Source organism: Trichoderma evansii (genome assembly GCF_050947405.1).
Source record: "Trichoderma evansii strain SZMC 28006 chromosome Unknown GGI43scaffold_4, whole genome shotgun sequence".
NCBI classification, from domain to species: domain Eukaryota; kingdom Fungi; phylum Ascomycota; class Sordariomycetes; order Hypocreales; family Hypocreaceae; genus Trichoderma; species Trichoderma evansii.
This window is the reverse complement of record NW_028145202.1, coordinates 981,341-1,003,919: the sequence shown is the minus strand read 5'-3', so window position 1 is coordinate 1,003,919 and position 22,579 is coordinate 981,341. Positions and strand designations below refer to the sequence as shown.

Sequence of the window (22,579 nt, the reverse complement as noted above, 5' to 3'; positions counted from 1 at the left end):
TTAATATTTAATTATAGAACTCTCTTGCTGATTAATTGATTGTTTACATCTCTGCTTGAGAGATTCGACCTTCACGTACCTCATATCCTGCTTACATCATCTCAGCCCAAGACCCGTGCCGCGAATAACGCTAAACCCCATTGGCATTCGGCCAGATATCAAACATGAACAGCTCCGTGCATTGGACAAGCTCTCTCAAGCTCCATCAGTCTCGCAACCACCGCGCGATTAGCTGACAGCAATACTTCAACGAGACCCGATTGCACCCAGTTCCTCTCTGCAATCATTCGTGAGAAGCAGCCCGGAACCTCAATCACTCGTTCTTCAACGTACAGCACATGGATTCCTCATTGCATCAAGTCTGGCAAGCTGCTGCTGGCAGTCCATTCCTCCCTGCTGTTGGCAAGGAAAGCCAATTCACCATCGCCTTTGTTCTTCTCACACTGAGTCTGGCAATTACCGGTGTCTTTGCCCTAAGTAAGCTCTTAAAGGACCTAAAAAACGAAGATATATGTCTAATTATCGACCGTGATAGATCGTTCATTGGTCAGCGTCATTGCACTTGGAGTGCCAGCTTCTCTAGCAATTGCGTATGATGACCCCTGATATTCATTAATTGTCAATTGAGCACTAACAAGCAACAGCTTTGGAACCGTTTATATGTTCTGTGCGGTCGGAGTTTATGTCTGAGGTAGCCATTGTATTCTAGTTGGCAAAGGCACTCAAAAAAGGGTGCTTTAGAGCGAGTTATTGTGTCTTGTGCTGTTTTCTCAATTTTTTTTTTTACCGATTATAAGAGTTGTTCTCATCTTTTCCGTTTTCTTTTTCCCCCAGCATCTAATCCTTACTTTTCAACATGGCCACCGAAGTGAAGCCTCTCTTTCGAGCCGTCTCGACATCTCCGCGGCCACTATATCAACTCCTTCGTTGTATAGACTTTGCACAAAGGGTTCACGTCCAGATTACCGAAGATGGGATCCGATTTGCGGCCGACAACGCACGGGTCATGCAAGGTGCGATGGCTGTGTCTTGAGAGTGTAGTTGGTAATGCTAACAGGAAGTATAGGGGTTGCATTTTTAGACAAAGCTCTGTTTTCTGCATACACTGTGAATTTTCCCCCTTCAGAAGATGGCGAGGCTCCTGATTATCCTAATTTTCAAATCCCACTGTCGACATTTCTTGAAGTATTGCAAATCTTTGGATCGGTGGATGTGGCCGCTCGGGCTCAAAAGGCCGACCAAGACCCCTACCGCAGTAACATTCGCAATTACAGGCCAAATGCGTTTAGCAACCACACTCTTGGCATAGCTGGAACTTGCACTTTGTTATATGCGGAAGAAGGCGATCCTTTCAAAATCATCCTTGAAGAGTCTGGCACTAAGACTACCGCAGGCCTGACAACCTATCTTCCTGAAATGCCAGAAGACATCCCGTTTGATCGTAACGATCTGACGTTCAAAATCATCATGTCGTCTCGCACTTTGTTTGACTGTATCGCCGAAATCATACCCGCGGGACCGGTCAAGTTGACTATAACGGCCACTAAGACTTCGCCGTTCTTAACTCTATCCTGTGCAGGAGATATAGGCAGCTCCAGTGTGGACTTTGCACGAGGAAAGGATCTCCTTGAAACCTTCAGCATCAACGACCGCTGGTCACAAGCATACAAGTTTGACTTTATCAGACATGCCAGCGAGGCAATGCGTATTGCAAGCAAAGTCAGTCTTCGAGGAGATAGCCAAGGCGTCCTGAGCTTGCAATTTATGGTTGATGTAGAAGGAGGAAAAAGGAGCTTTTTGGACTTTCGCTTTGTTCCATTCGCTACGCATGATGGCGACGATGAAGAAGAAGATGTCGAGGCAGAAGAGTACGACTAAGGTAGTTGTTTTTAGGACAGAGTAATTGAGCGTGCGATATGCAAACTTGGACTCCTACAACTACCTCTACTAACAGTGGTTGTATGTATATCATAAATCCAGAAGTGATGTCTCTGTTGAAGCCTTTGTACTTGAAGAATTGGACAATGATAGTAGGTTCATTACGCGCCTCCCTTTACAACTTAACCGCAGAGTTATACGTCACCAGGGTTCGCCACATCACACGGTATGGAAGCTTTATCACATGTGTGAGACATCAATTAACAAAAGACCAAAAGCCCGCTGTTTCTCACATGCTTTGAATGCCTCCCTTGCGCCTAGATACGAACGAGGCCCACTCGTGTGAGACTTTTCAAAGCGAGATGAGGCGGTCGCCTAGGAGGTTTGTGGAATGCATGCCAATTGATGTACAGCGCTATTGAGTAACCAAATAGGGGGCTGGCCAACGAGGCTTCAATTCCTTTATATATAGCCTCATGCCCGTCGTATGGGAATCTTTTATTCTGTTTCCTCTCTTGATAGGAGATATAGTACATCTGTTGTATCCCCATATCCATCACCACTTACTTCTTGAAGACACTCACAAGGCACTTGATATTATCATTCACTTGAGGAAAACACTCCTGTTCGATATCGATTCATCCAACCACAGATAAAATGCTCCATTCAAAAGGCATGCGAGTCGCCTCACAACCTGAGAAGTTCCCCCCTGCCCCCTTTTACACCCACAGGCCTCCCACAACATGGCGTTCAGACATGATGCAGTCCATCAAAGGGTGGTTTACCATGTGCTGTGGCAACCGAGCAGCCCAAAAGACGAGTGATGCGGCGGTTTGGAACCTAGAGGAAGGAAGCGGGATAGAGGAGGATTGTGAACCGCTGATTGAAGGAGGCAGCGTGTCTGGTAAGGACAAGTGGGAGACGGCAAAGGTAACGTTTCCGAATCATGCGGCTACGTCGTTTTTGAAGACGGGGTCATCGAGGGCGATGAGAGAGGCGAATTATGTGTTGTGAGAGTAATGAGAGGAAGGAGAGAGCTATGGAGAATATGTCTACGAAGATGAAAGAAGAGGATTACTGTTATTTAAAAGGCGATGGTGGAGTATTTGGCATTTATATCGGTTGTACTTTAGAATACGGATTATACCACGAACAATGGAATGTCTTTTTTGTTGCTACTCTTGCTCACTTTATTTTTCAAGAAAAGGAAAGTATGGAAAATAAAAAAGAGTTTCACTGGGGGAGAAGCATGAAACGCCTATTAAGCATAGAATAGCATAGCATAGATGGACAATACAACAACAGCTTTCAATGCGACTTGATTAACAGTTGTTCCGAATGACAACTGTCGTTTCCACAAGTCTGGATATATTAAAAACACCCCGCATATCCATTGGCTGGTAGCATGGCTCGGGATGTATGGGATGTTAATTGCATGCATTTAGGATGATACTACGGTACAGGGCTAAAAGGTTAAGATGGGTTTTGCGACGTTTCACCAGAAGAGCCAAGTCCAAACACCCCATCACCACATATCAATCAATGCAGCTAAATTTAGCAACCAAGGTGGTTTCATCGGCGAAACAAACGAGGGGTGTCGAATCTCTTGGCTAAGACGGAAGAATTGGAAAAGAAAAAAGCTAAAGGTGGAAGAAAAAAAAAGAGAGAGGCTTGTTATAACAAGTAGCTGCCTCTCTTTGACAAGGCCAGCTTGCAAAAGATGACGATAAAGAGGGTCTAAGCGGCTTTTCTACCGTCGGCCATGCAACCAATATAGCCGCCCCGATTTGGACCCCGGCTATGACAAAAGAGTAAAGAGATGAGAGATGGACTAAAGCGGCAGGCGGGCATATTTGTTTTGAACGAGTTTATCCGTGGATGCAACCTGGCATCGGCGGAATAAAAGATGTCATGCCGGCAATGATTAAAAAAAATAAACCTGGAAAACAAAAATAAAACACAGGCGTTAAAAAAAAGGCGTGGCAATATACAAGGTCACGATCCTGGGCGAAAAGCGATTTTTGCGTCTAACGCAGTCGGTAGCTAGGCAAATGCTATCGGACCACCCTGCGACTGTCACCTACTGTAGAGGGTATAATGACGGGCTTTGGTGATGTCAGAGTAATGGAAATGTTGGGCACTTGACCTCGAGCTGTGTGTCAAGGCACGCTCGGCGCTTTGGCTGCTTACACGTAATGAAGAAGCTGTTTCATCGTGTCAGCAGCAGGGCGAGGCCTTTGCGCTGGCTGGGCTGCCTATAATGATATAGAACGATTGATAGTATTGCTTTTACTCTTTCTCAGTTGTGAGACATACGAGCTTACTCCAGGCGGATGGACAAGCATGTGCATATGTCCATGTAGAGTAATCCGGCCTTGTTCCAGCCAGTCGATATCTGTGTAGATGGATTTACAGGCCTGTGATGCCAACTATCACTGACTGGGTGATCTCCTCCGAACCTTTTGTAGCAAAGATGTTCAGGCCCCGCCACGCGCTGCCGATCGGCTTCCTGCCCGCTAACAAAATAAGGCTTTGTAACCTAGTCTGGGCAAAGGCGTGGCGAGCGAGCGTCTCTGCTTTGCGTCTTGCCTCGGGATCTAGAACTGGGTTGGGCTGGTTCTCGAATTGCGGCACTCTTGTCTTGGGGACGTGCATGTGGGAATCGAGACGGGGCCACGGTAGTGCGGTCTTGACGTGAGGGGTAACAATAGGAATGACACCTACTGTCTCTGGCATCTGCTAAGACCAGTTGTAGGGATGCTAATATCTAGGCAGCGAGTAATTCAGATGCTAAGCTGCAAGTAGGGCTTGCAGAAGCGAGTGTGGCGGCACCGTCTGTCAAAAAGCTGCCCGTGCTTGTATGTCCATGTATCTACAGTATCTATAGTACCATCTGTCAGGCGACGGAGGCGATACAGTCTCACCGGCAAAGTAGCCATGCAAAAGCAGATGGAGGCTTGGATTATAGGTTGCCACTATTACCTACTTGCTCTATTATTCCGTGTAAAGCAGCCGATAGACGGATGATTAGTTGATTAGTTCGGATGGAGCAGGATGCTATCCGTTATCTATTGAATCGCCACTACCAATATTCTCAGCTGGCTGGTGGTGTGGGATTTGACATTTGTCCGACAAGGATTCGCTGCTCTTGACTGCACTCGCTATACACGTGCATGAGCTTCATCCGATGGCGCCGCTGGAGCCCGCCTATCATGAATATCACTTGCTGTTGGCTGCTGGATGTCCGAAGGATGCGATGCATGTCCGGTATAACAGCCTTGTTTGCCTTTTGCCTGTGGTACAATCCTCCGATGTAATAGCATGTCCTTCGGCAGTGGCGGGTTGCTTTGACGATGGTGAATGCCGAGAGTCCGGGTATTTTACATGCAATGACTTTTGTTTGCTTTTGTTCCATTTTTATTTTCCTTTTTCCTTCTCTTGCTCCAGCTTCTCGCCCTCTTGCATAATGCAGATGAGGCAAATACTACTCCCAACTCCTAAGAACCGTGCCCCCCATAGGATACCCCGTAGGTCCTTGCGTGCTTCATGCATGTCAGGATAGCATGCACACATTGATGACAGCGTCTCGCCTCGTCTCGCCTCGTCCCAAATGCCTCAGCGCATGTTTTTCGTGACTCGCACCTTTCACCGGCCAGCTGTCGGGCATCTACAGGAATGGCCCGATGCAGCTAGGCGGCGGTGTTGGAGCATGCGTGTTAGCGGACTCACCGAGAGCGGATGAGGATAGAGCAGAATGGCCTCTGGATGGATTCAATATCGCGGGGACCGCGCGCCATCTTCGGAGCGTTGTCGCTAGCGCTCTTGGCTGGACGCCACCACCAGGTCAGCCGGGATGGACCGTAGGGATGGATGGGTGCCAGATCTGGGCTTGAACCTTTGCGGCATTGTTTGCTGCTAACGAGGCGCATTCCGTGATATTGAGGCAAACTTCCACAGCGAAGCCCCAAAGCCCCAAAAGCTTAGCATAAATTCTCCTTGTGGTTTTGGTCTTCCTTCTAGAAACAGAAGCCGAAATAAAAGTGGCTGAATCGTTCACCCATCCCTTGGCACAGTTACAGACTGCTCCATCCCTGTGGATACGTACCCCGCGATGAGGCAGCTCGGGGCAATTTGGCGGGCACAGCGTCCAGTGGCATCGGCCCGTAACCTCTCAGCGTCTTGCGCAAACCGGCCAAGTGATGCGCATCTTGGATGTTGTACCGAGTATAGCACCGCTGGATAATATATCGTTGCAGACCGGTGTGAGAGGAGGGGGGACCTGGACGTAGGGAGGAGACGCAAGTCTGCAGCGACGGAGGGAAGACTTACGGTGAAGAAAAGGTCTGGGGACCTTTGCACTTGATACGGACCCAATCCATGGATTAGATTAGATCAGTTTTTTCTGCCATCAGCGTGACCTCCGTAAGGGTCTCTGCGGTGTGCGAAAAGAAACGCCGTCCCATAATTCAGGCTCATGGGAGGAAGCGTTTTTTATTTGTTACGCTTTCGTATAGTTTTAGTTGCCTGCATATTACAGTATATGATAACTATCTGGCGCATTCTCCAGAAACTATATACCAAAAGCTTGTCGTTACTGATAGCGCCATCGAAGCTACCCTGCCTTATGTTGTCATTGATACGGAATGCTGTTTTCGAGTTGATTTGAGTTGAATCAAGTTACGGAGTCCCTTTACGCCAGATCCACAGCATGCATGGCATGGCAAGGTCTCCCTTGCTATTCATTACTCGTTGCCTAAGAGCTCCCTGGCAATTGTTGAGCTAATTCTACCTCTACCAACAGTGAAACTCTGAATCTATATCCATGCAATTACGTACTAGGTGGCTCTCTCACGATGCTACTTTCATTCTGTCGTCTCGCCGTCCCGCAACGCAAATGCGGGGAGAGATGCTGTCTTGGGATGGACGGTAGCATCACCCAAAGACGCTTCCCAATGCGGCCCATGCAGTCTCGGCGAGATGGCGATACCCAGAGACTCAACGTAGCAGCAGCTGACAAGTCTCGGGGCCCTTTTGGGGGTCTGTGTGGGGAGGATGCGGCATCTGAAATCCCCCCAGCAGCTTTTTAGTCGTGGTTTGCGGACATCGCTTTATGCCCGTCCAGGCCTAGGCCGGCGCCTTAGGGGCACCTCTGCAATGGCCGCCATCGCTAACGAATCAACAGCGCCATTACCGCCTATTACTCCGTTACTCGCGTGTAATGGCATTTGAGTTTCGACCAGCACGAGGCCAGGCGGTCCGCGCGGCCAAGCTTTTGCTGCTAAGAGTCAGTCTAGAGGTGTTTTTGAGGTGTTTTTGAGGTCTTTTAATTCAATTCTACAGCACCTAGGTATACAGTATTCACATGCAGCAGAGAGAGCGAGAAAGAGAGAGAGCGGGATTTGCCTACGGCCATCCCGTCGCAGCCGCGTGCAGTGAGCTCATGGCAATGATTCGAAAGAGCTGAGCGCACATGACATGACGCTATTGGATTCCTCCGAGCGGTACCACCACAATATATTGCCTGACTACCGTATCGATTATTTGGCCTCTATTAAGATGATGACGGAGAATTGGGCCTCTGCCAGCTAGTGGTGGATCGTGAAGTCGAGCTGAAGATGCACCGTAAATGATGTCCCCGATTAGCCAAATTGCACTTGAGAAAAGAAAAAAGAGAGCCAGAAACTACTTCCTCGCTAGGACTGGTCTGGCGGGCCGGAGCACTCGGTTAGGCTTGGCTTTGCGTGCTAGAAGCAGCTCCGAAGTGGCTCCAGCTTGCCCTGTGCCTGCCCTTTCCCCCAAAGCCGCCACTGAGACGCTGGCCCCCATTGGCTCTGCAGGGAGCATTAGTGCCATTAGCCCCCGTAATAAGCCCCGTCCTGCCCACACCTCGCTGCACTACAGGCCCTACACGCGCTACAGGTACCTGCTGCAAAGTACCTCCGCCTGCTTGTACGAGTACGATTAGCACAAGGGGCCATTGTTGCAAAGGAAGCAAGGAAGGAACTTGCCAGGCCATGCATGCCCGGGATCAAAGGATGATGGGCATGGCACGATATGGTTGGACTTGCCTTTTAAGTCGACGATGATCCCCACGCCCAGCGCGAAGCCTCACTCCTGCCAGTTTCTCTTCTTGTATACAATTGCTCTCATTCCCGCCTCATTGGAAGAGGCTTTTTCCATTCTCTTTTCCTTTTTCTTTTTCGACGGTTGGCTTTCGCCACCAGAACGCCAAAACGCCAAAGGTATTTTAGCCTCTCTTAGCTTGCTCTTTATTACCGCCAAAAGCCAGGCGAGTCGAGGCAAGACCGAAAGCGCAGGCAAGCCCGAGCAAATAAAGCAAACTGAAAGGCCCTTTCACTTCCAACCAACTCACCCGACACAACAATACAACAACAACCTCTGATACTACAATGCATACCGACAGAACGACATTTCCTATCGCCCGCGCCTGGTAGGACACCAGACTCTTCTGCGCAATCAAAGCTCGGCCCTCAGCACTGCGGTCTCAGGTCTTGCTCGTCGATTCTTCTTTTCTTTGATACCCAGCGCAGTTGGCTTTTGCGCTACTCTTTTATTATTTCTTTATTTAACATACCATCCCTTGCTTCAAACCTATCTCTAGCTATTTGCTTCCGAGATGACTAAATTAACAAAGCGGCTTGACCTCCAGATGGAGTCGAGATTAGGACTGCTGCGGTCTCACTCCCGCGCCAAGTCTAGCAAGGTAGCCGGCTCTCAAGACAAGGCGAATGGGCCTCCTGCTGAACCCAAAGACGCACCCAAAGATGCACCCAAGGAGGAAAAGCAAGAAAAGTCACGATCATGGTTTTCCCCCCGAAGGAAGGATTCTGTGGCCTCCACGATTCTCCGAAGTAGCAAGAGCTTTCGCCGCCTATCTGCAGTCTCATCGGCAGCTTCATCAAATGCCGCCCTCTCGACGCCCACTACCCCATCCTTCTCGCGAGGAAGCTATGAGAGCGATGCAGCCTTCTACCACAGAAAGCTCTCAACTGTGGAAAACGGCGACGCACCAGAACCTGCGCCGACAGATCCCCCTTCGATCCCCTATCCTCCACACCGACCCGAGCGCCCTCAAGGAGACTTATTCGAGGGAACGCCTCTTGAGAAGGCGAACCAACTTGACAAGGCAAATCAGCTTGACAAGGCGAACCAGCTTGACAAGGCGAACCAGCTTGAAAAGGCAAAGGACACCAGTCACCGCCCTAGCCGGAGCCGCAGCATTCTGCGACCCTTCTCCCCTTTCCCTGGCCCATCCATAAGAGACCTGCGACGCCTTAGCCAACATTCTGAACACAAAGTGCAGGCAAACAATGCAACCGACACCGCTACCACTACCAGCAAAGCCAATCGGCTTTCAGGAGAAGCCGAACAGGTGCACGAACCTGCAGATGTAGCAATAACCCCGGCTTCGCCAAAGCCATCTACGTACTCAGTTCTCTCTGCACCAGCACCAATTGTCCCTAACCGTCGTGCCAGCCATAGGCCTAGTAGCAAAGGGTCTGAAACTGGCATTACGCGCAAAGCCTCCATTGCCAGCTCATTCCACTTCTCCATTCATAGAAGACCGAGCCATGTTACTGCTGAGATAGAGTCGCGGAAACATGCACGGTCCTCTAGGTGGACATTGACAGAAAACATGGCCGAAATGTTCAAAGGGCAGCATATAAAGACGGACAAACAGGCCATGACACCTTCCCAAATCGAGGCCATCTGGAATGGTCAAGACAACGGCAGTGCAGCAGCGGCGGCCAAACAACAAAAACAAAAGAAGGGCAAAGAAAGGAGGATGAAAGCGGCATCAGATATTTCTGCAGGCATGACACGTTCATTTGGAGGCCCGCTTACAGAACAACAAAACAATATGTTCAGCGATCCCTTTCAATGGCCCGATAAAATGTCTTCGCCCGTCCCTATGAGCAGAGCTGATATTAAAATGAGAGCTCTCCCCTTCGAGATCACTGTCCCGCCGCCCCCTTCAACGATTCTTGTTTCCCCAGAAATCATCCACGGCGACGTTTCACCAAAATCACCGTCAAAGGTTGACAGGAATCCAATGGATATGAAGTCAGTACCACAGTTGGTGCTGCCAGACACTGAAGATGCTGCTATTGAAGATGATGACGACGCAGCTTCAGCTAGCTCAATCCCTATCCCCCCTAAGAATCCAGCCAGATTTGTTGCCAGAGCGCCGACAATGCCTCTTTTGCCTCCCATTTTGGAAGGCTTCCGATCTCCTTCAGGCAGCAACAGGAGCTCAAACATCTCATCCCACCGCCGAAGCCGAAGCTGCAATCATGCCTCTGAAGTAAAAGATGACATGATTACCTTCACCAGCACCCCTTACACTATGGCTAGCCCGTCTTTCCGGCACGGGCCCATTGTCCTCAGTGATGCCAGCAGCCGAGACTCGGTGGTGACAGCAGAGGTGGTAGAAGAAGAACAACGTGACGTTGATTGGACGGCATTCCAGACCGCGATCTTGGGCGGCTCCAGCGGAGATTTGGAAGGGTTGTTCCCGGAAGAGCCAATCCCAGCAGACGAAGAAGAAGGCAAGATAGCCGAAGACGTGACCACTTGGTTTGAGGGATTTGGATTCGAGACTCATGGCGAACTCATTGCCGCCTCAGAGAAGTCATCAGAGAAGAAGTCGGATCGGTCAACACAGCGAGACTCGGCGGGCAGCATGACCTCAGCTGCATCGACGCCATCAACGGTGCAAACGGAGGCTGAAACAGAGCTGCAGACCCCCGTGACCATTCCGCAACACCAAAATATCTTTGACACTATTAAACAACTTCGCGACCGCTGTGAGAGCACTTACAGCGCCAGCATATACACCACAGACAGCGCCGAAGGCCCATGGGCATCGGCGGCAGTTGACGGCGAGAAAGGCCGCAAAGAAATCGATGAATTAGCACCTGTAGCCTCGAAGCAGGCTACGGAACACGGACTTGAAGCTTTCCTTGGGTTTACAATTGATGATTCTTATTGAAATATCGCATGAGAAAGAGGATGTTTTTTATGTATAAAGGTTTCTGTTTTGCATGATGTGATGGCTAGGGATATCGTTGGATTACGTGCCAGACGCCGCATTTCATTTCATTTGTCAAAGTGAGGATATATACCATGGCAGGGATTTTGAAGTTTGAGACGCTGAGTCGGTCTTTATGGATGCAGACATATACCAAGTTGAATGATACCACAGCGCGAACAGCGTTTATTTTGTCTAAACTTCCCAGTATTATTTCATGCCCTTAATCTGTGTAATATTAGTTGTGATATAAAATTGTAATATTAATTGAGTTGATTCATATGAGAAGGTGATGCTACGGTTGGTTGCTACGTTGTGAGTGAAAGTCGCGCCACTGTAGCTGTGGCTGCTGTGGCGGGTTTACAGGTGGGATCTTTCCTTAGCTCATGCATCTCACTCACTTTATCCTATCTCACGCTCACAATCTCACACCAAAAGAAATCAGATCCTCCCTTCTCGACGACCACTTTTAAAAAATTTCTCTATAATAACAACTGATATTTCACTTGTTTTATTTACAACTTGTCTCACACAAGATAGAGAAAAAGCAAAGGCGACATAAGAGAGCAGCACCTCTAGGAGGTAAACAAACAGTAATACCAAGAGGAAGGCCACGACAAGGAAGGCTTACCACCAACAAAACAATTTGAAAGGAAGGGCACTTTGGAGCCTTTGAGTCATTTCAGTGGTCAATAGGGGGGGGAAGCTCTGATTCATCGCAAACGGGAGGAAGAATAAAACAAAGCACAGAAGAAGAAGAAAAGAAAAAAATGCTTCGCCGCCCACCGACGACTCTCCAAATCACAGCGGAAGACATTGCCGCCTACGAAGACCGTCGCGCCAGCGAAGCTCTCCTGGCGGCACAACAGGCTCGCGCTGCGGAAGTCGCTGCGAGGGCTACGGCTGCTGCTTCTTCTGGGGCTACAGGGTCGAACGCGGGTGGTGCTGGAGAGGCGGCGACGCAGCAGACGACTGCGGCTATGGGAGGACTTGGATTGGGGGCACAGGCGATGGAGGGGGTGCAGGATGATGGGGAGGGGAGGGCGAGGAGGACGAGGGAAGAGAGGAATGAGAGGATTGGGGTTGGGAGGAGGGCGAGGTGAAGAGAGGTGAGGTGAAGTGAGATGAGGTGGGTTTGTTTCTTATGATATGGGAGAACGGCTTCTGTGGGCTGCGAAATTTCATGTTTACGACACTATTATAGGCTTTTAATAATGGGAAAACGGACAATGAAATAACAAGTTCCAGTATTATTTTAATGCTGTGGTATCAACCAGTTCTAGCCAGCCATGATCCTAATTCAATGCTAATGTCTCTAGTTGCAAACATGCTTCCCCCCATACATATCAATAGGGCAATTACGAGTAGTAGTAGGTAAAAAGTAACAGTAGCATGGGCAAGCCTTCCATATACAGAAAAGAAAAAGAAAAGAAAACAAACACAGCCAATCCACTCCCAGTCTTTTCGCCGTGGGCCCTTGGCGGCCTACAAAGCCATTTTCTGTATTAACCGTTCCGTATCAAGTAGATCCAAAACAGCACAGCTATCCAAGTCACTCGCCACGCTGTCGTCCACATCTCCGTGGCCATTACTTTGACAGAAAATCTCTCCCCCCTGCCCGTTGTCGTCTTCCACGCCTTGCCGCCGTCGTAGTAGTCTTGGTTTATCTTGATTCGCGGCCCATCCGCCAGGCTCCATCGATGCCTGTGCTTGCCCTTCTTGCCGGCCCAGCGCATGCTGCTGCCACCGCCGTTGCTTGAGCTAGATGACGGCGTGATTGGCGGCTCGACTTTTTCTTTGTAGACGGGAAGGAATGCGTTTCTTCGCTCGGGTGGTAGCGCGAATTGAGTGAGGCTGAGGACGGGGACGAAGAATGCCCTGACGGCCAGGATAATAAGGGAGAAGAGGGTAAAGGCGATATAATTCATGTATTTGACGAGTTGGTTTGGTAGTAGACAAAGATGGGTCTGCACCGTTTGCTCGGGTGAGTTGGGCAGGGGCTTGCCGTCTTTGTCGATTGGGTTGTAGAGACTGACCATGAGGAAACCCGGAGTTGGCACACCCTGGGACATGCTCATCGTCTTGACAGTGATTTCCCGCACGTTCTCCTTTGCGTCGGAGTGAACAAGCTCACAGTAATCGTGATCATCGCCAGAGAACACATTGACGACATTACCGACACTCTTGACGAGCTTCACTGAATCCTCTTCTGAAAGTACGTTCTGGTACTGATATCCAGCCACTACCGATATGGAATTGCTGGTGTCCAAGTTGCCATCAGGGTTGTTGGGCTTTGTCTTCGGCGGCCAGTGCTCACGCTGCGGTCCACAGGGAGTCCCAGGAGCACGGTAGAGAGGAACATGCGTAAGCAGCAGCGTGGGGAAGTCAGCAGCCCCCGGCCCAGGATCTCTCGACCATCGGGTCAAGTCTGCGTGGTCTAGGTCCTCGACATGATGCTTGAACTTGGGCCCCATATCAACGCCGTACCAAAAGTTCAGTTCTTTCTTTGCCATTTTTCGCTTCGTAGATTGGACGCCGTCGAGGAATTCGTGAACGGGTTTGTAGATGGAGCTTAGATCATGTCTGTCTTTCTGCTCAGACGTCCCCGCACTTAGAGAAACGGAATCGACAGAGACAATGGTGTGGTTCCCTACAACATCGACTCGGTTTCCTTCTCCGAAATATGCCTGGTAGCGATCCCTCACAGACTCCTGAACCATGGCACCAAAGCCGAGGTCATGGTTTCCAGGCAAACTCGCCACGAACTTCCGACCTCTCTGCCACGGGCCTGGCTTGGTCCCCGCTGTATTCCAATCGTTGAAGAAGATATTTCCGAAGCGCTGGTATTCTTGCAGCCAAAATTCGTCACCGTACTTGCGATGCCAGGTCTTCACCCATCTCTGTTCCTTGGCCGTGCGTGAACGGGCCCCCCACTTGGGGTCGACGAAGTTGCCTTGCCTCGTCTTCCATTCTCGCCCGCCCTCCAGCATGTCGCCTAGGAAGAACAGGCTATCTGGGTGCAGCTTGTGCAGCAACGCATTATAACTTTGCTTGAGATATCGATCGGTAACGGCTACGACGACAGCGAGTTCCGCCCACGGCCAGTCGGGATTGGTATGAGGATCGAGGATTTGCGGATCGGCGATGAGGACGAGGTGATGAGGAGTTGCGCCTTTGGGCTGTTGTTGTTAAGATTAGCGATTGTCCTTTTCTTCTGCTACACTTGAGAACTCCAGAGGGCAATGAAAGCAGCAAAAACTCACCCAGTTCTCCCAGCTCTTCCACTCGCAGACGTTGACATGGTTAGCGTAGATCCAACGCTCGCCCCAGAGCAGCAGAATCATCCAGAAAAATGCCAGCAGATGCGGGAAACTCAGAAGCCTCTTAGCTGTCAGGTTCCTCTTGATCTGGTGCAGCACTCTGGCGGCCAAGATGGCGGCCTTGTGCAGGCCCGGCCCTCTGATCCATTTCCACAGCAGACGCAGCAGGCTCGCGGCGCCCCTGTATATCTCCTCGGCTACCGAGAGGTCTGAGGGGGGCATTTTCGAGCCCAATTGCTGCTCTCCCTCACGCAGAGGAAGGCGTAGATTGCGCGGTTTTTGTTGTGGTAGCAAACTGGGCCAGCACAAAGTCAAGGGAGGATGGTCATGCAGGCAGACGAGTTGGTGGGATATAATGGCAGCAGCAGATGATGACAGCAATTACCACGCCGAGTGGCCGTAGTTGGTCTAGTATGGGTGGTAGTGAGAGTTAGGAGGTCGGTACCTACAAATCCGCGCCTAAATAGTCTGGGGAGCAGCGATTTAAAGTCTAAAAAATGAAAAAGCCACCCGCACGCCGTGCCAACAAAGCTTGTGCCTGATGATTTTGCAAAAGATCGTGACTTCAATTATAGGGCCCGCATAATAAGCACACTCAAAGGTATAGGTATATGCATCTGGTATCAGTGCGGCTTAGAAGACCGCAATGAGGACGTCTGGTATGTACCGACAGAGGTACATCCCAATTCCGTCCAGATGGGGGCGACAATTACCCCGAAATAACGGACTTCCATGCAATGGGGCACTGCTGCAGCGATCGGCCGCCTGAGCGGATCGCGCTAATACGCCTCGGCTTGCTCCCTAATAGCGCGCTGAAGCCGCAATCGATAGCGAGTACAGGAGGCCCTGAATAGGGCCCTTTGAGACAGCAATCAGCGTAAACGGCCGCACGTCTCATTAACACCCAAGTACGGATACTCTGTATTGTATTCTGTACTGCCAAAGCTGCTGATGACAAACGTAATTCTTACGCTACAAAGCGGCACTACATGTTACCCCAGGTTCTACACCCAACAGATTCTTTTTCCCCTTCACTTCCATCAATTTTTTACCCGCCTAGACAGGTCGTTCAGTGTCGGACAATCGGTACGGACGCTCGCAAGAGATTTTAGTCGTATGCACTCCATTTATAAGTTCTAAACTGGGAGGTGCCTTCAACAACAGCTCAAATTGCCCGCTTGGCTAAGCGGTATAGCGTGTCACTAGTACTAACTTGACATGACAAGGTGATCAGTTCGACTCTGATAGTGGGCATTTATTTTTGCTTTTTTCTCTCACATATATCAATCACATTAATATGAATATATTTTTTCCTTTTTCTCTGTCATTTCAACATTTTTGTCTGATGTGAAGATATTTCAAGAACTTTTTCTAATGATGGCATGTATGTGTGTCTGGCTTATAACTCCAAACATACTCAAAGTTGTGTCAATTGGCAAGTCTTATTATAATAAAAGATGCAACTTTTCTTTTGCGCCTCCCCTGTATATACCTTGTATAGACAGTCCTGTGCTTCTCAGTCTAAAAAATCTAAAATCAACAAAAGCTGGTATCCAGTCTGTATTTCTCGATAACCAGTAATCGCAAGCTAGACATAAACACGCCAAAAAAGAAATGAAAATAAAACAGTTATTACAAGATCATGAGGCCGTTCGAGGCCATTTTAAAAACCATAAACAAGAAGCGTCCCCCCATATTGCCACATAAATGTATCAAAACTTCTTCCACTCTCATATATATGAATCCCCGATATATACTTCACTAGTATCTTTCATCGTCATATTCATCGTCGTTATATCCCATCTCATCAGTCGGTTCCGGTTCCAGCTCTGGCTCTGGCTCCGCGGCGGGGCCCTTGGGCTTCTTCCTAAAGCTGAGGAACTTCTTGATCCCCGTTGGTTCTGCGGTCTGGAACAGGTCGTCCTTGGACGAATATTCATAGAATAACTTGGGAACCAAAAGTCGATATGGCACGGTAATGCCGGTAGGATCCATGGGGTTTACTTCCATGTTCAAAGCAATGTCCAATGCACCTTCTAAATTAACTTCGAGCCTGTCGGTCTGCTTCATATCTTTCGGTGATAGTCCCGTAGGTGTTCGGTGGAACGGACGGGCTGCTGCTGGATCATCCACTTCATGGCCAGAGGGGCCACCGGCATGATAGTTCACAGTCTGTGCCCGTCGAGGCGCTTGTGATGTGAAATAAGCCTCGTCGCCCGCTGAAAACTCGTCATAATCGCTACCACCTCCGCCACGGAGGCCCGAGGGACGGGGCTGCCCTTGAGCTCGGTGATCTGTGTATCCGCCATCAAACTCGCCGCTCCATTGGCCACTCATATTGTTTTCATCAAATCGGCTCTGACTGCCGTGTTGTTGTCCGTAGTACGCCATATCAGCGCTCTGTTGTGCCGACTCTCCGCGTCCAAGGGACATCGTTCGAGTCACTCCACCTCCTACAGGGCGTTGTTGATCGACCGAGTTCCGCCGCCCAAAGTTCTTGAAAAGATTGCTTCCTCCTGAAATAGGAGGTCGAGGTCCTCTCACGGATTCACGTGAGACATCAAAAGGCTGTTGCGAAGTAGACCTGCGCCGCCTAGACGAAAGTCTCCGAAGCAAACTTCCGCCTCCCGGGCTTCGACTTCTTCCTCGGTCGGACATGGGAGGAGATGGTGGCGGCGTGCTGCCAGGCGTCCACAGGCGAATAGAGCACCAGTTACGATGAGGAAGGAGATTATTGTTGTTCCTCGGTCTACCATCAACGCCGTTTTGGAAGATGGGAATCATGGCTTCGTCTGTCTGTTTATCAAAGTGGTGGACTTTGTTGCGCTTATTGAGCAGATCGGCGACGAGGTCCGCAGGTGGGCGATTGACAATAGCGGAAGATATGATATTCGGCATGTACCTAGGATCGTTGTGTTTGGCCAAGCCGAGCTTGGGGTTGGAATAAAACTGGCCAACGGCGCCGAGGTGCACGTCGCCGCTCAAGATTGTGATTCGCACAGACCGGTCGATAGCCAGATCTTGTAAATCTTCAATTATGACGGTTCGTTCCCTTTTATGGTTCTTGGCTGTCCAATGATCATTAAGATCATCCAGAATCTCATAATTGTCATTGATATTGTTCAAGGTTTTGCCGAGCACGCCTGTCTTGCCGATTGCTTTAACGGGGCTCATCAGTTTTGAGGTCAATCTGTGATATGTTAGTAAGAAAAGATGTACAACGAGTCAAAGACGAGATATATCGGTCACTTACATATTTTCCAACCAAACAAGACGGGGGTAGGCAATTGGAACTCCAAGAAGGACGAGCAGATGTTCTACCTGTCCCTTCCTGATCTCTGCATACATCCTGCTTGTAATCTTGTCCCATGTCTTCTCGTTCAACACGACGTCTTCAGTTCTCTCAGTGCGAGTATCCACAGCAAGCAAAGCAACCTTTCCACCCATGGACATATAGAGACTGCGGCTGACTTCTTGGATGTATGGACCCGGCGAATCACCCAAAATCCAGCTTGGCTCAGAACTCTCTGTCTCGGTTACAATACTTTGATGCTGGAAGAGCATGTAGTATTTAAAGGCCACCCACCCCAAGCCTGAAAAGACTGGTGAGCTCATATCAGCGTGAGCGTAAGAGCCATATCCATCGAAAACATCATGATCATCATACATATTGACCATGGGAATTTGTGAAGTAGCCAGCCCGAACAAACCCTGTGAGAACCAGGCACAGTATCGTTCCAGGTAGAAGTGCTCTAATTCGGTCTGTAACTCGTATGTGAACGGAGCGTTGAGCTTCTTTTCAGGAACATTGATCTGCAGCCATTGGTCAAAGAGTGGGCTGTCGTAGGCTACACAGTCGTTGTAAATCTGATCACCACCACCAATCATGGCGTGGAATGGCTGAGTCTGGTGCGAGTTAAGAACGTCGCGCCACATGGGATCAGGTCCGCTCATCTCATTAGAGTTGACGCTGATACTGAAACCATTACATGAATAGAACATCATATTCATCGCTTGTCCATGCGCAGGAACCCAGAAAGCCATAGCCGGACCACGGTTAATGCGATATGCGATCCGCTGTTGCTGCTCGCGAAGCTCGACCTCGATGTTGAAACGCCAAAACGTACATCCCTGTTCGGCGTGAAGACGGAAGCCTCTTACATCCTTGTACTTTTGCATCTTCTCCCCGTCAATGTTCGCTCGCGCTCGGCGGCTAGCAAACGATCCTGGATAGTCTTGGAGCCCATGCGGCAATGGTTCGTCTGGTGGGCTTCTTGATTTCTCAAATAGACCTTCTTCAGACTCGTCATGCGATAGGTCTCTGCCTTCTTCAAGGTGATCTACGGGTCGAACATACAGGGTCTCGCCACTGCGGCCCAGCTTGGGATGTCCGGCGATTGGGTCCACATATTCGGGAGAAAGCTCACCGTTAACTTGGTGGGGAGGCGGAGGCAACAGCTCAATATCTTGCACAAATAGTCGAAGCGTCGGCGCAATGTCATAGGATGATTCAGCATCGTTGGTGACAATCATAACACTTCCTCTCCAAATTTCACGGTCTTGCATAGCCGCTGGTCCCCGAGGCTTAGGCGGAACCTGTTCATAACGCAGGCCACAGTATCTCAGAAGCGGGCCGCATTTCAAGTACAACGGTGGTTTGAATCGAGTAGGCGCGCCGCTAGTATCATCGTACTCTCCATCGAATGCTTCAGCCTTGCGTGGCCTCGAATTCATGCTGCTAATTCTCCGGTGATGGCCTCCCTGCTCTCGGTCCAAGCGAGCGTTGTTTTTCTCCGTCGGTCCGGCGGGCTGGTCACCATGAAGGTCGAGAAGGGTCCCAGATAAGGTACCGACTGTACCTTTCCTCCATTCATTCAGCCACTGGGGTGGGTTATTCAAAGCATCGCCAGAGTGTAGCCCCTCTGGGTTCTTGGGTACAAATCGCGATTCGAGGCGCTCCTGTGATTGCTGCAGCTCCGGCAACTCAAGTGGTCCCTGAGGCTGTTGCGGCTGTTGTGACTGTTGTGGTTGTCGTTGTTGTTGTGGTTGTTGCGGTTGTGATTGTTGCTGTTGTCGTGGCTGTTGTGGTTGTTGCGAATGTCGTGGTTGCTGTGGTTGTTGCGAATGTCGTGGTTGCTGTGGTTGTTGCGGTTGTTGTGGTTCCTGTGTCTCCGCGATTAGACCATGGTTCGTCTGATCTTCCAAACTCTTGACTGCAGAGTTCTGTGGAAAAGCTCCCCGGTGCTTTTGACTCGCCTCGTAAATGATCCTGCCAATGGCAGCCGCGGGGGCATATTCAGCATTCAGCCCTCGCTCCTCTCGAGCATAGATGGGTTCAGTGGCTCGCCGCTGCATAGCCTGAATTTCAGCCTCAGTAGCAGATGTAGAGGCCTTCTTTGCTTCTGGTCGGACATTCGCCTGATCATTCACAACCAGCGGCAAAGGAGGCAGCTCCTTATTGTGTGCCTGCTGTTGTGCTCCTACTGGGAATCCTTGTGGGGATCCTTGCGGAGAAACCATCGGATCATCAAACTGAGCTTGAGCAGGTTGTGACTCCGGCGGCAATCGTCGTTCTGCTTCGACACGTATGCGACGCCAGACATCTGCGGGGGGCTCTTTTCTTAACTTGTTACTTCCACTGCGGGTAAGGGAAAAGCCGCTAGATCCTTTTGGAGGCTGGTTCGTATCTGCGTCGAGAGGTTTCGCCTCGCGCCAGACATCACGCTCACGGAAGCTGAGATTACGCTTGGGTATATCCCCTCCTGGGGTAGGCGACCACTGATCGGGGTTGGCTTGAGCATACTGAAGAGCTGCTTGGCTGGAATACCGACGCTGGTCATCAGGGCGAGAGGCTTCCTGAGGATGAAATCTGCGTTGTTCATCACGTATGGGCGGTTGGGGCAACTGCCTTGGCTGCTGATCTTCACGCACGGGTGGCTGGGGTAGCTGTCTCGGCCGCTGTTCTTCACGAACGGGCGGTTGTGGTAGCTGCCTTGGTTGGTGATCAGCCGTCGTTTTTGATCGACGAAGGCCATCCTGGCTCTGGCGATAATATTGGTCTTCGGGCACTCGCTGTCCGGGCTGTATTGGTTGTGTAGCTGAGGCTCTAGGTGAGGCGACGTCTCGCAGTGTGACTGATCTTGATATTGTCGCGGCAGTAGGCGACTCGACTGCTCTAGGTGAGGCGACGTCTCGCAGTGTGGCTGATCTTGATATTGTCGCGGCAGTAGGCGACTCGACTGCCGTAGGGCGGTGGATTTGTCGTTGGGTAGGAGTTGAGAGCGGAGATTGGTTTTCAGCAACTTCAGCGGCAGCTCTTTTGGCAGCCCTCGCTCTAGCCCGCTGCTCTGCTGCTTCCACTCGCGCTCTCTTTTCCTCCTTGGTCATGCTGTCGAGCGTCAGCTCAAGCCTCGCGAGGGGTGATCGGTGGTCAGCCAACTTTTTTCGCCGCTCATTCTGCCCAATGGTTGGGGTTCTCTGAAGTTGAGCAGACGCAGTGCTATCTGTTCGGGCGAGCCCGCTATCGACAAGCGGCTGCGGTGCGCCATATTGACTCTGTCGCTGGGGTGTGGTGTGTTCGCCGTAGCTCATGTTTTCAGCCTGAGCCGCAGATTGTCGCGCAGCCTGTGTAGATGTCGACTGGGAGGGGTAGTTGTATGATTCATTTGTGTAAGGGTCGCGGTAGTTTGTTGGTGGGCCTCGAATTATAGTATCTGTGACAGATGGCGGAGCTGGGGAGATGCTTTCGAATTCGTCGGGGACTCGGTGTGATCGTCGATCTTGCCTATCATATCTTTCAAATTCTTGCTCTTGAGGGAACGCACGATATGAGGGTGGTCTGGGAGCCAGGCCTTGATAGTCAGCCGATGTCGGGGAGTTGGGACTGAACGTCGTGTCGGTGGGAGCTTCGGTGTAAGTTGTCTGGACTGAGGCGCGATTGGCTTTGCGCGTACGCTCGACATCCAACGAACGCCTCTGGTCATTTTGCGCGAATTCATGAGTGTAATCCGCTGAAACCTGCCGGCTTCGAACACCTTTTGGCTGAAACAGCGTGCCCCAATATGGTGCAGACATGGCTGCGCTTTGGTGGTTATGAAGTGATGGCAGCACCTAGTAGTGGCTAGCAAAAAGAGGCACCAAGCTTGGGGCTTGTGCCTGATACAGAGCTCCGGATGCTTGAGGCTGCTCGTACTCCGAACCCAAGCGAACACGACTGGAGGATGGATGTAATAATTTGCGGTAGTGACAACGAAACAGATACCAAACCAGGACTCGAGTCGTCCGAAGCGTCAGGGGGGGCTTGTGACGAGCTGCCTCGGCGCTATTAAGGCTGCTGTCACTGGAGGATAAGCTGTGCAGTGCAGAAACGCGCGCGGCCAAGAGATGCGCGAGGATTGCTGTCGCTGGGTCTTTTCGCTTGGGCCGAATATCAGCTTGAGAAGGGGAAAAAAGATTTCCGTCGCTTTGTTGACACACAAGCTACTAGTAGTAGTATAGCATATTACCCAAAGACCCGTTCACGGACCAGGGTGCCAAGTGGCTTGGGTGTCTGGGTGTGAGATGATGTTCTGGCCAAGGGTCTGCGCTTGCGATTGGAGCCCAATTGATCGAGCGCTGGGGCGAATGAACGCAGAGCCTGCGATCGAGCAAAGAGGCGGTCGGGAGCTGCAGGTCGAGGTGGAGGAGCAAGTGGAGGCGACGAGGAGCTCTCAAGAATCTGGGTGGCTGGAGGTGAAGCTTGCGCAGCGGTAAGATCAAATGCAAGGCACCAAGGCGGACGGGCCACGCTTTTGCACTGCGGCTGAAGGACCAGGGGGATTTGATCAATGGGGCAGAGCTAACTGAATAAATAATATGATCAATTTATGAGCTACCGCAGCAGTGACCCTTTACTCTTTCACTCTCCCTATGGCCATAGATGGTGATGGAAATGATTTGGGTTGGAAATGGGGTCATCAAAGCATGTTCAGTGGCAAGACTGCATGGAAGAGCGGTGCTCTCTGCTCTCTCTATGGATCTATGGATCTTATTCGTGACGGCATCTTGCCACAGCTTGGCAGCCAGCGTCAAGTCCAATTAGCCTGTCTGCACCCCATGCCTCTCCTCTTGTTGTTTCTCCCCTCCCATAAGCCAAGCCCAGTTTCCAATGCAGCCACTCACTGACTTAATTGCTAGCATCCATCTGCGGGCTGGGCCGAAGAGGAACTGCTCCACAGTGGCCTCAAGTGGCTTGGTGCCCTCTTGTTCTGTCATATTAGCAAGCCCGCAGATTCGATCAGACTGGCTTCCTTTTTCCTTCAGTCACCAGCCACCTGATAAAAAGACCGTA

The 22,579-nt window shown here is 50.5% G+C and overlaps 7 protein-coding genes and 1 non-coding gene across 8 annotated transcripts; 6 read left to right on the top strand and 2 right to left on the bottom strand.

The window, feature by feature from the left end:
- Positions 1 to 118: 118 nt before the first annotated feature.
- On the top strand, positions 119 to 667 carry GGI43DRAFT_398044 (OST5 family protein). Its single transcript, XM_083205186.1, has 2 exons — positions 119 to 477; positions 536 to 667. The coding sequence occupies exons 1-2, from the start codon at positions 339 to 341 to the stop codon at positions 604 to 606; spliced, it is 210 nt and encodes a 69-aa protein (XP_083063308.1). The 5' UTR covers positions 119 to 338; the 3' UTR covers positions 607 to 667.
- A 59-nt stretch (positions 668 to 726) lies between these two features.
- Positions 727 to 2,022, top strand: GGI43DRAFT_289436 (Rad1/Rec1/Rad17 family repair protein). Its single transcript, XM_083201354.1, has 2 exons — positions 727 to 1,013; positions 1,067 to 2,022. The coding sequence occupies exons 1-2, from the start codon at positions 857 to 859 to the stop codon at positions 1,876 to 1,878; spliced, it is 969 nt and encodes a 322-aa protein (XP_083063307.1). The 5' UTR covers positions 727 to 856; the 3' UTR covers positions 1,879 to 2,022.
- A 1-nt stretch (position 2,023) lies between these two features.
- Positions 2,024 to 3,124, top strand: GGI43DRAFT_289425 (uncharacterized protein). Its single transcript, XM_083201353.1, has one exon. The coding sequence runs from the start codon at positions 2,536 to 2,538 to the stop codon at positions 2,890 to 2,892; it is 357 nt and encodes a 118-aa protein (XP_083063306.1). The 5' UTR covers positions 2,024 to 2,535; the 3' UTR covers positions 2,893 to 3,124.
- A 4,809-nt stretch (positions 3,125 to 7,933) lies between these two features.
- GGI43DRAFT_398035 (uncharacterized protein) lies at positions 7,934 to 11,210 on the top strand. The gene has a single exon (XM_083205185.1). The coding sequence runs from the start codon at positions 8,516 to 8,518 to the stop codon at positions 10,889 to 10,891; it is 2,376 nt and encodes a 791-aa protein (XP_083063305.1). The 5' UTR covers positions 7,934 to 8,515; the 3' UTR covers positions 10,892 to 11,210.
- Positions 11,211 to 11,283: 73 nt separating this feature from the next.
- Positions 11,284 to 12,190, top strand: GGI43DRAFT_398033 (CDC26 family anaphase-promoting complex subunit). Its single transcript, XM_083205184.1, has one exon. It carries the CDS (start codon positions 11,701 to 11,703, stop codon positions 12,031 to 12,033), a length of 333 nt encoding a protein of 110 aa, XP_083063304.1. The 5' UTR covers positions 11,284 to 11,700; the 3' UTR covers positions 12,034 to 12,190.
- Positions 12,191 to 14,820, bottom strand: GGI43DRAFT_398031 (putative lipid phosphatase CDC1). The gene is made up of 2 exons (XM_083205183.1): positions 14,194 to 14,820; positions 12,191 to 14,109 (listed from the first exon to the last, which is right to left on the bottom strand). The coding sequence occupies exons 1-2, from the start codon at positions 14,470 to 14,472 to the stop codon at positions 12,436 to 12,438; spliced, it is 1,953 nt and encodes a 650-aa protein (XP_083063303.1). The 5' UTR covers positions 14,473 to 14,820; the 3' UTR covers positions 12,191 to 12,435.
- Positions 14,821 to 15,422: 602 nt separating this feature from the next.
- On the top strand, positions 15,423 to 15,504 carry GGI43DRAFT_t71. The gene has a single exon. It is a non-coding gene; the product is annotated as a tRNA-Thr (tRNA).
- A 417-nt stretch (positions 15,505 to 15,921) lies between these two features.
- GGI43DRAFT_289352 (uncharacterized protein) lies at positions 15,922 to 21,567 on the bottom strand. Its single transcript, XM_083201352.1, has 2 exons — positions 17,504 to 21,567; positions 15,922 to 17,440 (listed from the first exon to the last, which is right to left on the bottom strand). Exons 1-2 carry the CDS (start codon positions 21,322 to 21,324, stop codon positions 16,012 to 16,014), a joined length of 5,250 nt encoding a protein of 1,749 aa, XP_083063302.1. The 5' UTR covers positions 21,325 to 21,567; the 3' UTR covers positions 15,922 to 16,011.
- Positions 21,568 to 22,579: the final 1,012 nt, after the last annotated feature.